Genomic DNA, 18,074 nt, shown 5'->3' on the forward strand with positions numbered 1-18,074 from the left:
CCACCCCAGTTCATGGAAAAACTGTATTCCATAAAACCAGTCCCTGGGGCCAAAAAGGTTGGGGACCACTGAAATAGATGAGAGAGGAATACTTCCAAATTCATTCTACAAGGCTTGTAAATCACCCAGATACCAAAACCAGACAAAGAAACATCAAAAAAAGAAAACTACAGGCAAATATCCCTGACATACACTGATGCAAAAATCCTCAACAAAATACTACCAAACCATAGTCAACAACACATTAAAAAGATCATTGATCATGACCAAGTGGGATGTATCCCAGAGATGCAAGATGGCTCAATGAATGCAAATCAATCAATGTAATATATCATATCAATGAAATGAAGGACAAAAACAACATAATCATTTCAACTGATGCTGAAAAAGCACTTGATAAAATTCAACATCCCTTCATGATACAATCCCTCAAAAAACTGGGTACAGAAGGAACATACCTGAACATAATAAAAGGCATACATGACAGACCCTCAGCTAGTAAAATACAGGGTAGGGAAAAACTGAAAGCCTTTCCTATAAGATATGGAACACAACAAGGAAGCCTACTTTCAACACTGTTATTCAATATAGTACTGTAAGTTCTAGCTATGCATTCAGACAAGAGATAAAAATAAAGGGCCATTCAAATTGGAAAGGAAGAAGTCAAATTATCCGTGTTTGCAGATAATATATTATATTTGGAAAAATCTAGACTCCACCAAAAAACTATTAGAACTGCTAAGCAAATTCAGTAAAGTTGCAGGACATAAATCAACATACAAAAATCATGGCAACAGTGAAGAACCTGAAAAAGTAATTTAAAGTAATCCCATTTATAGTAGCTACAAATAAAATTAAATACCTAGGAATTAGTCAAAGAAATGAAAGATCTCCACAATAAAAACTATAAAATACTGATGAAAGAAATCAAAGAGGACACAAAAAATGGAAAGATATTCCATATTCATGGATTAGAAGAATCAATATTGTTAAAATGTCCACAGTACCCAAGGCAATCTATAGATTCAATGCAATCCTATCAAAATACCAATGACATTCTTCACAGAAATAGAAAAAACAATCCTAAAATTTATATAGAGCCACAACAGACCCAGAATAGCCAAAGCTATCCTGAGCAAAATGAACAGAACTGTAGGAATTACATTACCTGACTTCAAATTACACTACAGAGCTATAGTAAACAAAATGGCATGGTACTGGCAAAAAAACCAGACACGTAGGCCAATGGAACAGAATAGAGAACCTAGAAACAAATCCATACACCTAGAGTGAACTCATTTTCCACAAAGGTGCCAACAACATACATTGGAGAACAGACAGTTTCTTCAATAAACAGTGCTGGGAAAACTGGATATTCGTATGCAAAGGAATGAAACTAGACCTCTATCTCTCACCACATACAAAAATCAAATCAAAGTGGATTAAATATTTAAATCTAAGACCTCAATTTATGAAACTACTACAAGAAAACCTTGGGGAAAATCTCCAGGGCATTGGTCTGCGCAAGAATTTCTTGAGCAGGACCCCGCAAGCACAGGCAACCAAAGCAAAAATATCAAGTAAAAAGTTCCTGCACAGCAAAGGAAACAATCAACAAAGTGAGAAACAACCCACAGAATGGGAGAAAACATCTGCAAACTACCCATCTGACAAGAGTTTTATAACCAGAATATAAAAGAGTTAATAATTCAATTTAAAAAAGGGCAAAAGATCTGAATAGACATTTCTCAAAAGAAGACATATAAATGGCAAACAGGTATACAAAAAGTGCTCAAAATCACTGATTATCAGAGAAATGCAAATTAAAACTACAATGAGATATCATCTCACCCCAGCTAAAATGGCTTTTAACCAAGAGACAGGGAATAACAAATGTTGGTGAGGATGTGGAGAGAAGGGAACCCTTGTATGCTGTTGGCGGGAATATAAGTTAGTACACCATGGAGAACAGTTTGGAAGTTCCTCAAAACACTAAAAATTGAACTACCACATGATCCAGCAATCCCACTGCTAGGTATATACCCAAAAGAAATGAAATTAGTATATTGAAGAGACGTCTGTATTTCCATGTTTGTTGCAGCACTATTCACAACAGCCAAAATTTAGACACAACCTAAGTGTCCATCAACAGACAAATAGATAAAGAAAATGTGGTACATGTAAACAATGGAGTACTATTCGGCCATTAAAAAAAAAAGAGATCCTGTCATTCACAACATGGAAGGAACTGGAGGTCATTACGTTAAGTGAAATAAGCGAGGCATAGAAAGATAAACTTCATATGTTCTTACTTATTTGTGGGTGCTAAAAACTAAAACAATTGAACACGTGGAGACAGAAAATAAACTATAGTTATCAGAGGCTGGAAAACGTGGTGTGGCAGGGGTGGCAGGGGGAGTGAGGGTGATTAATGAGTACAAAAAAAAAAAAACAAAGAATAAATAATATTTCATATTTGGTTTTCTTTTTTTTTCTTTTTGAGACAGAGTCTCGCTCTGTCACCCAGGCTGGAGTACAGTGGTGTGATCTCAGCTCAATGCAACCTCTACCTCTCAGGTTCAAGCAAGTCTCCCACCTCAGCCTCCCAAGTAGCTGGGATTACACGCATGTGCCACCACACCCGGCTAATTTTTATATTTTTAGTAGAGACAGGGTTTCACCATGTTGGCCAGGCTGGTCTCAGACTCCTGACCTCAAGTGATCCGCCTGCTTCCCAAAGTGCTGGGATGACAGGCATGTGCTACTGCACCCAGCCGGTCAATAATTTAATTATACATTTATAAATAACTAAAAGAGTATAACTGGATTGTTTGTAACCACAAAGGACAAATGCTTGAGGGGATGGATACTCCATGTACCATGATGTGATTATTACACATTTGATAAAGTATGGCTATATCAAAATAACTCAAGTACTCCATAAATATATATGTATACATATCTGTTATGTACCCACAAAAAATTTAACAAATTTTTAATCAAAACTTTAAAATATTAGAAATAAATATGATTATAACCTTATTTTTAAGCTGCACATACAAATAATAAAATATATTGTTTTAGTCTTGTGTATTTGAACTAGATTTTGTATTTTTCTCATTTTTCTTTGTATTTTTTAATGAGCATTTATTACTCTTTTATTAAGGAGGAAAAGTAACAAAAATTTCCCCTGCCAACTGTATATCTGAGGGCAAGGACAGGGGAAGCTGGAAACAGTTAAATCTTAAAAAAGAGCTCTTCAGGGTATGTGCATATAATAACGCCTCTTGTCCTACTTCCCATTAGAAGTATTGCTAATAACCTCAGGGAGCTCCAGGTCCTCCACCCACATTAGCCTCATTTTGTCTAACTGATATATTGGATTCTATGTAAGATTTTACTTGGGAAAAGGGTTCTGCTGGTAAAACAAACAGAAAGGATGGGAAATCTCTACCCATTATCTACTCAGTCAATCGAACTGTGATCCCAGCAATCTACCTTGATTAGTACCTTGCCTCTGACTGAGGTGACCAAACCTCAGTCACCAAATCTACTTTTAAAATATTATTCATGCTTATCATTTCTTTCCCTTCTCTTCTGCCACTATCTTCCGCCCTAGTTCTTTTCCACCTGGATTTGGTGGTAACTTTCGAGAACTTACTGCCTCTCTCTCTTCAGGATCACCTCCACTTCTAGTTTTGTCTACATTCCGCTTCTAGGGTTCTCTTTCTGACGGTATCACTTTATTAAAGACAGGGAAAAAACCAAAGTGTTTTTCCAACTCTTGTACACCATTTAACACAAAACACTTTGCCTCTGGTCACCAAAATATGTGGGATTTCTCCCTACTAGCAAGAAAGAAATTCTGACACTACCAGGAGATCGCATCAGATCCCACTGGTTAAGGGCTCAGGGCCATAATATTGTTCCCTACTTCACATACCAGTTGCAAGCACCAGGTTGTAACCTCTGCTTCTGACCCACCAGCTATAAATTGGGGTTCCCCCAACTCCCTTCTCAGGTTCGATTAATTTGCTAGAGTGGCTCACAGAACTCTAGCAAAAGGGAAACACTTTACTTATGTTTATCAGTTAATTTTTAAAGGATATAACAAAGGACATAGATGAACAAGATGAACAGCCAGATGAAGAAATACATAGGGCAAGGTGTGGAAGGGCTCCAAGCTCAGAAGCTTGTGTCCCCAGAGTTGGGTTGTGCCACCCTACTGACACATGGGTGTCTGCACCAACCTGGAAACTCTCCAAACCTTACAGTTCAGGGATTTTTTTATGGACACTTCATCGCAGAGGTATGATTAATTATTATTATTATTATTATTATTATATTTTTTTTTTTTTTTTTTTTTTTTTGAGACGGAGTCTCGCTCTGTCACCCAGGCTGGAGTGCTGTGGCCGGATCTCAGCTCACTGCAAGCTCCGCCTCCCGGGTTCCCGCCATTCTCCTGCCTCAGCCTCCCGAGTAGCCGGGACTACAGGCGCCCGCCACCTCGCCCGGCTAGTTTTTTTTTGTATTTTTTAGTAGAGACGGGGTTTCACCGTGTTAGCCAGGATGGTCTCGATCTCCTGACCTCGTGATCCGCCCGTCTCGGCCTCCCAAAGTGCTGGGATTACAGGCTTGAGCCACCGCGCCCGGCCTTATGATTAATTATTAACTCAATTTCCAGCCCCTCTCCCATCTCCAATGAATAGGGGGTAGAGCTGAAAGCTTCAAGCTTACAATCATGGCTTTATCTTTCTGGTGACTAGCCCCCATCCCGGAACCTGCCAAGGGTCACCTCATTTGTACAAAAGTCACTCCTAATTACCAGGAAATCCTGAGGGATTTAGGAGCTCTGTATCAGATGCTCCTATCACTCAGGAAATTACAAAGGTCTTAGGAGTTCTGTGTCAGGAACTGGGGTCAAAGACCAAATATTACAACAAAAGATTCTCCTAGTACTCCTATCTACAAGGGTATTAGGAACTCTGTCTCAGGAATCAGAGCAGTGATCAAATGATACGACAAATGATTGTCCTAGCACCCCTATCATTCAGGAAATTACAAGGGTTTTAAGAGTTCTGTGCCAGAGAGTGGGGGCAGAGCCTAATATATGCAGTCATGTGTCAATTGGCAATGGGGATAAGTTCTGAGAAATGCTTTGTTAGGTGATTTCACTGTTGTACAAAAATCATTAAGTATACTTTACACAAACCTAAATGTGTAGCATGTTACTGTACTGAATACTGTAGGCAATTGTAACACATGGTAAGAATCTGTGTACCTAAACATAGCTAAACATAGAAAAGGTACAGTAAAAACACACTATTATCTTATGGGACCACCACTGGATAGCCATCCATTATTGACTGAAACATCATTATGCAGCACATGACTGCATTTCTTATTATTTCACATACTTCTTTTTTTTTTTTTTTTTTTTTTTTTTTTTGAGACAGGGCCTCACTCTGTCACCCAGGCTGGAGTTTAGTGGCACGATCTCAATTCACTGCAACCTCCACCTTCCAGGGTCAAGTGATCCTCCTGCCTCAGCCTCCAGAGAAGCTGGGACTGCAGGCACACGCTACCACACCAGCTAATTTTTTTTGTAATTTTTGTAGAGGTGGGGTTTTGCCATGTTGCCCAGGCTGGTCTTGAACTGCTGAGCTTAAGCAATCCACCCACCTTGGCCTCCCAAAGTGTCGGGATTATAGGCATGAGCCACAGCACCCAGCCTATTTCGCATACTTCTTTACTGATTTATTAAGTCGCAGTCTAATTAGCATCATAGATCATGAGTAATAACTTTATTATCTAGGTCTCTACTGTGTAGTCACCTCCTCTGCTACATTGTTACTTCCTCAGTGCATTCTTCTCTGACCCACCCCATCTAAAGCTGAATCTCCTTGCTATTTTATCCTCAGTCCTATACCCTGATATATAGATTTTTTTCACAAAACCAGTCTTTTATGTGTATATGTTTGTAATCTATCTTCCTCACCAGAATGTAAGCTCCATGAGGGAAGGGACTTTGTTCTATTTCTTGTTTATTCTTAGCACCCAGAAAAATGCCTGGCGCATAGTAAGTAAGTACTATTCAGTAAATATTTGCTGAATCAATGAAAGAACGTGGCCTCCCTCTCAGTTCTCATTTCTTGCCACAAAACCATCTTTCTTTATATGTGTCTCACATCTACAGTGTTTTCCCTTCTGTAGTACTGGCTGGATATATCCCAACCCTGGAGCAGTCTAGCTATGTTTCTGTTTTTTCTTTTTTTTGAGACAGAGTTTCACTCTATCCCCCAGGCTGGAGTGCAGTGGCATGATCTTGACTCACTGCAACCTCCACCTCCCGGGTTCAGGCGATTCTTGTGTCTCTGCCACCCGAGTAGCTGCGATTACAGGTGTGCGCCACCGCACCTGGCTAATTTCTATATTTTTAGTAGAGACAGGGTTTCACCATGTTGGCTAGGCTGGGGGCTCAAACTCCTGGGCTCAAGAGATCCGCACGTCTTGGCTTCCCAAAGTGCTGGAATTATAGGTGTGAGCCACTGCACCAAGTCTTTTTTTTTTTTTTCTTTTTGAGACAGAGTCATGCTCTGTCACCCAGGCTGGAACGCAGTTGTGCAATCATAGCTCACTACAGCCTCAAATTCCTGGACTCAGGAAATCCTTCCACCTCAGCTTCCCAGGGTGCTTGGATCACAGGCAAGAGCTACTGTGCCCAGACCAGCTATCTTTCTTATTAGTGTTGCTGGACAAAAGTAGTCAACTTCTTGGATTTAATATCTTTTTTCTTTTTTTTCTGACGGAGTCTTGCTCTGTCACCTAGGCTGGAGTGCAATGACACAATCTTGGCTCACTTCAACCTCTGCCTCCCGGGTTCAAGCGATTTTCCTGCCTCAGCCTCCCAAGCAGCTGGGATTACAGGTGCTCGCCACCATGCCTGGCTAATTTTTGTATTTTTAAGTAGAGACAGGGTTTCACCATGTTGGTCAGGCTGGTCTCAAACTCCTGACCTCAGGTGATCCACCTGCCTAAGCCTCCCAAAATGCTGGGATTACAGGCTTGAGTCACTGGGCCCAGCGGGATTTAATATCTTTAACCTCAACTGAGTTCAGTGCTGCTCTAACATTCTACAATTTCTTTTTCAATGCTTTTGCATTTGTGCTTTCGCCCTCTCTCCTCAGTAGAAAAATAAAAACCTACTCAGGAGGCTGAGGCAGGAGAATGGCGTGATCCCAGGAGGCGGAGCTTGCAGTGAGCCGAGATCGCACCACTGCACTCCAGCCAGGGGGACAGAGTGAGACTCTGTCTCAAAAAAATAAAATAAAATAAAATAAAAACCATAAAGAACCCAGTGGAAATTCTAGAACGGAAAAATGCAATGTCTGAAAAAAAAATCATTGGCTAGGATTAATAGAATAGTGATAACTGAAGAAAAAATAAGCTAACTTGATAGATTAATGAAAATTGTCACATGTGAAGAACACAGAGGAAAAGTGGCAGGAAAAAAAAAAAAACGAACCTAACTTCAGGATCTAACTTCAGGATGTTGCACGTAAGCCATTTGGGATTTTATTTTAATTGAAATAAGAAGTTGCTTAAAAGGGTTTAATTAGGCAGGGGAGTGGCCCAGTAACTGCACTTCTGAGTACTTACCTTAATAAATAAAAAGAAACAAAAACTTAGCTGATTAAAGATTCATTATGATGTCCAACATCATAGGTTTATATCATATATAGAAATATATATGCATCATGTATAACCAACAAAAAAGACAAATACCCAACAATAAGGAAACAAACAAATGTTTAATAAATAATTACTCATAAACACACTGAAACAGTATGAAGCTCTAAGAAAGGTATTTATAAATGTCAAAACATGGAAAGTGTGTTTTTAAGATTCAGTCAAAAAAGGAAAATAGACTACTATAATATATACCAGTTTTATAACTTTAAAACATAATTATAGAAATAATTATGAAAAATTACAAAAAAGAAAAGGTTGTATTAGAAAGGCAGGATTTTTTTCTATTTTTCAAAAGTTTATATAATACCATTGCTGCATCACCATTTCAATTAAGCAAAATACTTTTCTACATCTCACTTCCAATACAACTCTCATCTTGGGCCTGTAATAAATATTAACTGAATTTTACCAATTAAAAAATATTTAAAAGAAGTCTCTTCCAAATCTTGTTGGTTCACTTAATGTGAAGTTCCTTCTGCTGTTACTAGCTAACAGCTCAAAGAAGAGCAACAGTTTTCTTTTAAAACATATAATTATTTCAGCCAGGTGCAGTGACACATGCCTGCAGTCTCAGCTACTCCAGAGGCTTGAACTCCAGGAGTTCAAGACCACCCTGGGCATAGCAAAACCCTGTCTCAAAAACAAACACACGCATGTAGCTATTTCAAAACCTGACCTCTGTAGTCCACTCTTAAATGATTCTCTGTCTTCCCCTCCATTTGTTCTATAAAGTTAAACAAACTGAGAAGGTTTTACTCTGTAATTAAACTTTACTGGTATTAACATCTGTCCAGGGCTAACATTTATAACTAGTACTTATCCTTCAGATGCCTATTCTACCATCAAAGACAACCTTTCTCACCTAAACTCCCATTCTCTTTCTTTGTCTTCTGTCTTTTGAAAGCATTTTTCTTTTTTGAGACGGACTATCGTTCTGTCGCCCATGCTGGAGTGCAATGGCGTGATCTCAGCTCACTGCAGCCTCCGCCTCCCAGGTTCAAGTGATTCTCTTGCCTCAGCCTCCCCAGTAGCTGGGATTACAGGCGCCTGCCACCACACCTGGCTAATATTTGTACTTGTAGTAGAGATGGGGTTTCACTATGTTGCTCAGGATGGTCTCAAACTCCTTACCTCAGGTGATCCGCCCACCTTGGCCTCCCAAAGTGCTGGGATTACAGGTGTGAGCCAGCATGCCCAGCCGAAAGCATTTTTCTATGTCACTTTTCCCCTTTATGACTTGCTACACTCTCTTTTATTTTCAAGGTTGCTGCATCATTCCATTATCCTCATTATCGCAGTACTCAATATCATAGTCTTCCATGTCTACCAAGCTTGTGATTCCCACTTCCTTCCCCTGACCTGATTACTACATTTTATTAGAGCAGAGATTCCCAATTATGTGTTGTGAATAAGCTATGGGTATAGATGAAACCCTGTCTCTACCAAAAATACAAAAGGTAGCCGGTCGTGGTGGCACGTGCCTGTAATCCCATCTACTCGGGAGGCTAAGGGAGGAGAATCACTTGAACCTGGGAGGTGGAGGTTGTAGTGAGCCAAGATCGTGCCACTGCACTCCAGCCTGGGCAATAGAGTGAGACTCTGCCACCAAAAAAAAAAAAAAAAGAAAAATTAAGCTAGACATTTTTATATTGGAATATAGATTTCTCTAGCCTGCTCTCTAGAACAGCGGTCTCCAACTTTTTTGGTACCAGGGACCAGTTTTGTGGAAGACAATTTTTCCATGGATGGGGGTGGGGAGAGATGGATAGTTCCAGGATGAAACTGTTCCACCTCAGATAATCAGGCATTAAATTCTCTTAAGGACTGCACAATCTAGATCCCTCCCACATACAGTTCACAATAGGGTTCGCCTTCCTATGAGAATCTCCCAAAGTGCTGGGATTATAGGTGTGAGCCACTGCACCAAGCCAGTGGGCCAGACTTCTGATATAAGCATTCTTCCAGTAAGACATATATTAGTCAAAGAAATACACATACACACATATATAAAATATAAAAAACATATATATATGTATTTTCTCTACTGTACTTCCTTGCTCACTTGCTGGCCGCTCACCTCCTGCTATGCAGCCTGATTCCTATCAGGCCGTGAACCCACAGCCCGGGAATTGGGGACCCTGCTCTAGAGTACATCTCCCACCTTAGACATAAACCCTTTAAGGAAGCTGATGTTTCCCTCATAGCTATTTGTATTGTAATAGATCTTTTTCCTACAGTTTATAATGAAAAGTTTCAAATATACACAAAAGAAAAGAGAAAGGGGAAAGGAATAATGAAACTCCACAGAGATTACCTAGCTTAAACAAAGAATCAACCTAAGACAATATTGTTTTATCATAATACCACCCACTTTACCCTCCTTCCCCTAGTGGATTATTTTGAAGCCAATTCCAGACATCATATCATTTCAACCGTAAACATTTCAGCATGTATCTCTATATTAACCACAAGACACTGTTCAAGGAGACATACTGAAAGATACTTTTAGTTCCTGTACAAGTTCTTGTACTGGTGGGTCAGAATTTTTTTTTTTTTTTTTTTTTTTTGAGACAGGGTCTCATTCTGTCACCCAGGCTGGAGTACAGTGGCATGATTATGGCTTACTGTAGCCTCAACCTTCCAGGCTTAAGCAATCCTCCTACACTGGCCTCCTGAGTAGCTGGGACCACAGGTACACACCACCATGCCCGGCTAAGTTTTTGTAAAGACAGGGTCTCACTATATTACCCAGGCTGGTCTCAAACTACTGGGCTCAAGTGATCCTTCTGCCTTGGCCTCCCAAAGTGCTGGGATTATAGGTGTGAGCCACTGCACCAAGCCAGTGGGTCAGATTTCTGATATAAGCATTCTTCCAGTAAGACATATATTAGTCAAAGAAATATATACATACACACATATATACAATGTAAAAACCATATATATACGTATTTTCTCTACTGTACTTCCTTACAACTTAAACCACTTTAAAGTAGGACTCTCAAACAAGAAAATCAAGAAAAAAGTAGTCTGAATAGTTTCAATCGTAATAAGATCATTGATAAAGGACCTTAGAGATCTCTTAGGAAAGAGAAAAATCACATACAAAAACCCTCTGTCAGAGGTAAATGACTTTCATACAACACAAGTTATTTGGCATGGAACAACATGCTAATATCATAAAATTATTATACATAAAGTAATTCATGCAGATGCATATTTTTAAAACAAATGCAATAAAACTAACTTAATGCATAAAATTTTTATTCAATAATCCTTACCTTTTGTTGGACTGAGATTCTGATCTATAAATCCTCTTACTTCTGCATTTGTGGAAGTCAAACCAACCTGAATAATAGTTTAAAAAGTTAAAAATAGAATATTAAGTAGTATGTGTTCACTTAACAAGCTATTTTATATCTTCCACCAGACGTCCATATCAAATATATATAGTGATGTAAAATGAATTAATTATATTAACCATAGGAGTATTATTTTAAAATGAAATGTTGACATATTATTTAAAAGGGGAAAAATATTGTCTGTAGTCCCAACTATTTGGGAGGCTGAAGTGGGAGGATCGCTTGAGCCTGGGAGGCAGAGGCATTGCAGTGAGCTGAGATCATGCCACTGCACTCCAGCCTGGACGACACAGTGAGACCCTGTCTCAAAAAAAAAAAAAAAAGGTGAGGGGAATATGAATTGTCCAGCTTAAGATAAAAATTAATGAAATACTATTATTTATGAGCAGAACTGAGATGTTATAGAGCTTACTAACAGTTCTTTGAAAGCAAGTAAGTAACGTGGCAGCCGTGAAGTTGCCAATAAATATTTCAAAATTCTATCCTCGCTGTTGCCCTTAATTTGTACTATTCTTAATCACTATCTAAAATGCTTTCAATACTATGTCATGTGAGGAATCAAATAAAGACCATTAATACCACAATGCAGAAGTAAAATACATTGGACTCAAGTCCAACTTCTTGGATTCATATTCTGGACCATCAAGCCTACTAAGGGTTTGGCCTTGGTCCAGTCATGCAATTTCCTCATCTGTAAATTGGAGGGTGATACCAGTACTTACCAATTCAGGTGGTTATAAAGACTAAATGAGATAATTCATGTAAAGCATACAGCACAGTATTTGGCACATACTGCTCAATCCATGTCAGCATACGTTACTGTCAGTATTATACTTGAGGGACTACCCACAGCAAGTATTTATGAATTCACTTTTAGATAATTTATTTTGTTTAAGGTAATATCTACTGCACTACTTTGGCATCACAGAGCTGAATACAGTAGTATCATCAAACAGAATATTAGAAATATATTACAAAGCCTGGAGGAAAAAAAATCCCTCAATTTTTGAAAACTTGGCAGAATGCAAACATCCAATAATTGGCCCCATTATTACTATTAAATAATTTTTGTAAGCACTGAACATTTGTAATCTTGAAACATTACAATTTTGTTACATTACACTAACTTGTAACATCACAAGTTTGTGGTATGATACCTCAAACTATACTTTTTTTTTTTTTTTTTTGAGACGGAGTTCTACTCTTGTGGCCCAGGCTAGAGTGCAATGGCACCATCTTGGCTCACTGCAACCTCCACCTCCTGGGTTCAAGTGATTCTCCTGCCTCAGCCTCCCAGGTGGCTAGGATTACAGGCACCTGCCACCACGCCCAGCTAATTTTTGTATTTTTAGTAGAGATGGGGTTTCACCACGTTGGCCAGGCTGGTCTTGAACTCCTGACCTCAAGTAATCCGCCCGCCTTGGCTTCCCAAAGTGCTGGGATTACAGGCATGAGTCACTGCACCCGGCCTTCAAACTATACTTTCAAGGTACTACCACATGGAAAGGATTTTTTGACCCCTTTACTGAGATATCATTGATATATAAAAATGGCATATATTTAAGGTATACAACTTGATGTTTTGATATATGTATACATTGTAAAATGATCACCACAGTCAAGCTGACATATCCATTACCTCTATATAGCTATTATTGTGTATATGTGTGTTGAGAAGATTCAATTTAAGATTTATCCTTTTAGCAAATTACAAGTGCACAATACAGAACTATTAATTATCATCATTGTGCAGTACATCAGATCTCCAGCAATCTGAAAAGATTCTAAAACACACAAAGCTTTATAACTTTATTAACTATCTACTTATTGTTTTAAACATTGATTGCTTATATTTTTCTTCTTCTTCTTTTTTTTTTTCAGATGGAGTTTTGTTTTTGTTTCTCAGGCTGGAGTGCAATGGCACAATCTCGGCTCACTGTAACCTCTGCGTCCTGGGTTCAAGCAATTCTCCTACCTCAACCTCCCAAGTAGCTGGGATTACTGGTGTGCACCACCATGTCCAGCTAATTATGTATTTTTAGTAGAGATGGGGTTTCACCGTGTTGGTCAGGCTGGTCTCAAACTCCTGTCCTCAAGTGATCCACCCATCTCGGCCTCCCAAAGTGCTGGGATTACAGGCATGAGCCACTGCGCCTGGCCGTATCTATATTTTTCACAAGCAATTATTTGATTGTTTATCATATCACAATGTAAGAGCTAATTATTTCATTATTTGATAATTCAAGTGCTCTACTAATAGCTGTTTCTGTGTGTCAAGAAGTATGTTAGCAGGACTATTTCCACATATTTTTCACATCCTAACAAGTGATTTTGATGCAAATCTATCTCTAGAATCTATCATCATCAAATTTTTATGACAGTAGCTGAGACTAAGTCATCTAGAAAATGGCCCCTTAATTCTATGGAGTTAATAGTGCAGATAGTTAATTTTGTCTAGCTTCTTACCAGTTTTCAGTTAGAAATAAAGATAACACTTTGCAACAAAATTTGCAACAAATAACTGTATGTTATGGCTCTTCAGAGTTGCTCACAAATAATGTCAAATATCCAATTTGTTGAAGAGTTTACTGTGCCATTACTAATACCTCCCCTCCTTTTTAAACTCTTCTGCTATAGAAAGATGACAGAGGCAAAACTTGTTGGTGTTCTACTTTAAAAAGAAAGCAAAGAAGGCAAAGACAGCCTTTCATATATTGCATGCTTGATACAATATAACCATTTTAAGACATGTATTATAATAACTTCAAAAGGATCAGTTCACACTTTTTTGTTATACAACAATAATGGCAAAAACCTCAACTAAAACCACATATTCATAATAGAGAGTTCAGTTACTGGGTTACCGTTATGCTTAAACACCTGCTCTCAATATCCAACTTTTGCAGAGTAAAACAGCCAACGAATGTGGAAACTTTTTAAGCAGCTGTTCACCTGCATCTTAATAACCAACAAATTGTACTCCAAAATGATAAAAGTCAGCTGTGAGTCAATGCTGCATGCTAATCGTAGTCTCGCAGATGGAGGGCAGGTGTCTGTATTTAAAGCTTATATATGAACCCAAAATATACTTAATTAAAACTTCAAAATATGTATTAATTTCTACTATCAAAAACACTTTGTAAAGATTCAAAAAAACTGTATTATTTGAGAGTAGAAAAAGTTGGTTAGTGAAAGCATACTAAAATAATAGCTATTCTTTCCTTATTCTACCAATTTAAAAAAGACCTATCTTTCAATGAACAAGAGAAAAAAGTGAACTCATATTTCACATTAAATTCTTTGCCTAACCATGTCCTGAGGAAAATATTCTGAGTATTCCTCTTTTTTCTTAATTTTTAAAAATAAATTGTATTGTCTGTATTTAAGGTATAAAACATGATGTTATAAGATATATATATATATATAAAATGGTTACTATAGTGGAACAATATCTGGGTATTCCAGTGCTGTGTTGTGTACTATATAAGCAGTCACTACGCATCTACTGAATTCAAAATATCTAAGTTCAATTTTTAAGAATCAGAGCATATTCACTAATAATATTGTAATTTCACTGATATTCAACATTTCTGACTGACATAACATTACTGAAAGGAAAAGTTCAGAGTAAGATCATCTGTGCTCAGTTAAGCTCTACCTTTCACAGGCAAGGTGATTGTTGAACAGTCACTACAAAATGGGAATGATAGAACATATGTGCACGACAAACTAAAGAGCTCATAGGATCAACTTAAATGATTATGTAAATATATCTGTTAATGGCAAAACAACATTTAAGTGTGGTAAGTGTGGGTTGCCATCCAAATGGCAATGGCTTCCAACACTTCAACCCTGACACAGACCATATGCAAAAGAGAAATGCAAATGACCAATAAACATATAGAATGTTAATTTACCTAACTAGTAATCAGAGAAATGTAATAAATTGTACACCATTTTTTGCTGATTAAATTGGCAAAGATTTATAAACATATAAAAAGAAATGGCACTTTCATATACCACACATATATATATAAATCTGTGCAATCTTAGCAATATGAATCAAAAGCTCTAAAAAATTATACACACTTTGGCTCAGTAATTTCGTGGAATTTTGTCTTCTGGAAATAATATGATGAGTGAGCAAAAATAGACAAAATGTTCCAAAAAGGAAAAAAGCAGAAGTAACTTAATGGTCAACATTAGGAAACTGGTGTAATATCCATACAATAAATAACATAAAATAGCCACTTAGGCCAGGTACCATGGCTCATGCCTGTAATAGCAGCACCTAGGGAGGCTAAGGCAGGAAGATTGCTTGAGCCCAAGAGTTTGAGACCAGTGTTAAGGAACATGGTGAGACCCTGTCTGTACAAAAAATAGAAGAAATTACGTAGGCAAGGTGCCTGTAGTCCTGCTACTGGAGAGGCTGAGGTGGGAGCATCACTTGAGCCCAGGAGGTCGAGGCGGCAGTGAGCCATGATCACGCCATTGCACTCCAGCCTGGGCAACAGAGCAAGACCCTGTACCAAAATAAAATAAAATAAAAAAATACAATACAATACAATTAAAATAAAATAAAATAAAATAAAATAAAGACACTTAAAATGATGTTCCAGAGATATCAAGATAAGAAAAGGCATTCATCACAGAAATTAAATAGTAGCCAGGCACGGTGCTCATACCCGTAAACCCAGTCCCTTTGCAGTCCCTATTGCCCAAGTTGGAGGGCAGTGGCAACCTCCGCCTCCTGGGTTCAAGTGATTATCTTGCCTCAGCCCCTCTGGCCCAAGTAGTTGGGATTACAGGCACACTGCCACCATGCCCAGCTAATTTTTGTATTTTTAGTAGAGATGGGGTTTTACCATGTTGGCCAGGCTGGTCTCGAACTCCTGACCTCCAGTATCTGCCTGCCTTGACTCCCAAAGTGCTGGGATTAGAGGCGTGAGCCATCGCGCTGGGCCAATGTCTATACATTTTGATTGCTATATATACAAATTTGTGTACATATCAGATATCTTCCTAAGCAAAATTTTGCTGACAGTCTCTAGGCTATTTTTTCTTTGCTTTATCTGTATTTTCTAATTTTTCCATAATGAGTATTACAGCCTATGTATTTTTCTTGAAGATTCATTGACAAGGCAAAAAAACCCTCAAAAATTATATTTCAAATTCTTTACTGCATTATTGCTTAAATTAGAACACACCTGTATTATTGCTTAAATTACAACACACATTCTAGAAGAATATCATTGGATACTAGACACTATTTGATAGTAACTTTACTCCAGATACAATAAATATGTTGCCAGCTCCTCACCTCTTCCTTTTGCAAAATGATCCATCCTACATCTCATGTAGTTCCAGTAGGACAGTTAATCTTAGAGGCTCAACCGTGCCAGGCAGCACAAGTGGGCTCATGACTCAAAGCCTGGCCACTTACTGTATCCCATTTTCTTCTCCACAGTGTTTAAGCAAGGTCAACTCAAGCTCCTCCATAGATTTTGAAACACAAATACTAAAAAGGGGACAGGTGCAGTGGCTTACACCTGTAATCCCAGCACTTCAAGATCCCTTGAAGCCAAGGGTTTGAGACCAGCCTGGACAACACAGCCAGACTCCATCTCTTTAAAAAACAAAAGTTCCCTCTCTCCTTCTGAGACAAGTATTATGAGGCCAGTGCAAGCCATTATGCCACCATATAGAGGGCCTAAAGACGGAAGGAGACAGACCCCTGACATCATCGTTTGATCTCCTGAATCCATATGTGTTTAAAGCAGTCTCTAGGCTTTTCAATTATATAAGTCAATACATTCCACTTTTTGTCTTCAGCTGTTTTGATAGGGTTTCGATCATTTGCAACTATAAGAGACCTAATAAAGCACGGGTAAGACAAAAGTCACTCTTCACAAAAAAAAAACTGTTGTCATAAGAGAAATGTAAAATGAGAAACAAATTTAAAATGTTAAGTATTTAAATACATGTTTAGTAATGCCTCTGTAAGAGGGCAATCTCTTCCCTATCTATAATCTCTTCTGTGTTTGTGAATCACTTCTCAGTAACGTGATACAACTGATCACTTCTCCTCCTTGAAACACTTTCTTCACCTGGGCCTCCAGATCATCAGGATAACTCTTTTCTTCCTGTCTTTGCCCATTCTGTGAGTCTCCTTTATGGCTTCTCTTGCTTTCCATCTTTTTGTTGGAGAATCCCTGTGCTCAGACCTTGGTCCTTATGTATTTGTATCCATGCACTCACTATACGATCACATGTAGTCCCACTGCTTTACAATAATTTTAATATGAAATGACCCCAAAATTTCTACATCCATTCCTAAGCTTTCCCCTGAGCACCAGAGTCACTTATCAAATTGCCTAGCCAATATCTCCACTTGGAAGTTTTTAGGTTTCTCAGCCTTAGTATGTTCAAAACAGAATGTTTAAGTTCATCACAATATCCTATATCTCCCTAAAAATTCCTCTTCTAATTAAACAGCACAGTCATTTACCCAGTTACACAAGTCAAATACTGAGAAGTCTCTAACTTCTTTGCTGCCCTCATATCCTAATAACTCAATAAATCCTGTGACTGTCCCTAAATATTGAAGCAAAATCTGTATCTGCTTCTAGTTACTAATGCATGTTAAAAGCAGTGTTCTGAATTATACCCCAAAATAAGCAAACAGACATAAAGTAATAAGGGTTTGTTTGTTAATGCTATTGTTCGGCTGCGTAGTGGGCAATATTTAGAACTATCGGTCTGACTCACAAGAAGCCCTTTATCATCTTTCCTCACACACTGTGCTGGGCCCGCAGCAGTCATTTTATGCAACAACAACACTTGCTTCTCCTAGTCACAACTAACTAAATCACCAGTCGACATCAGACTTAAACTGTGCCAGAGGCCCCTCCTAAGGAGTCTGAAATTGGAGCTTATACAGGCAGGCAGAATGTATCATCAGGC

General features: G+C 38.3%; 1 protein-coding gene across 47 annotated transcripts in view; it reads right to left on the reverse strand.

Moving 5' to 3' along the window:
• TFDP2 (transcription factor Dp-2) overlaps nt 1–18,074 on the reverse strand; it is a 197,046-nt gene that overhangs the window by 130,158 nt on the left and 48,814 nt on the right. For 39 of the 47 annotated variants that reach the window (NM_001261774.1, XM_015131938.3, XM_015131927.3 and 36 more), the window contains 1 exon segment: nt 11,031–11,097. The exons of the other annotated variants lie outside the window; for them this stretch is intronic. In NM_001261774.1, the coding sequence (NP_001248703.1) occupies nt 11,031–11,097 (67 nt within the window). 47 annotated transcript variants of the gene reach the window in all.

Source organism: Macaca mulatta, chromosome 2 (assembly GCF_049350105.2).
Source record: "Macaca mulatta isolate MMU2019108-1 chromosome 2, T2T-MMU8v2.0, whole genome shotgun sequence".
Classification (NCBI taxonomy): Eukaryota; Metazoa; Chordata; class Mammalia; order Primates; family Cercopithecidae; genus Macaca; species Macaca mulatta.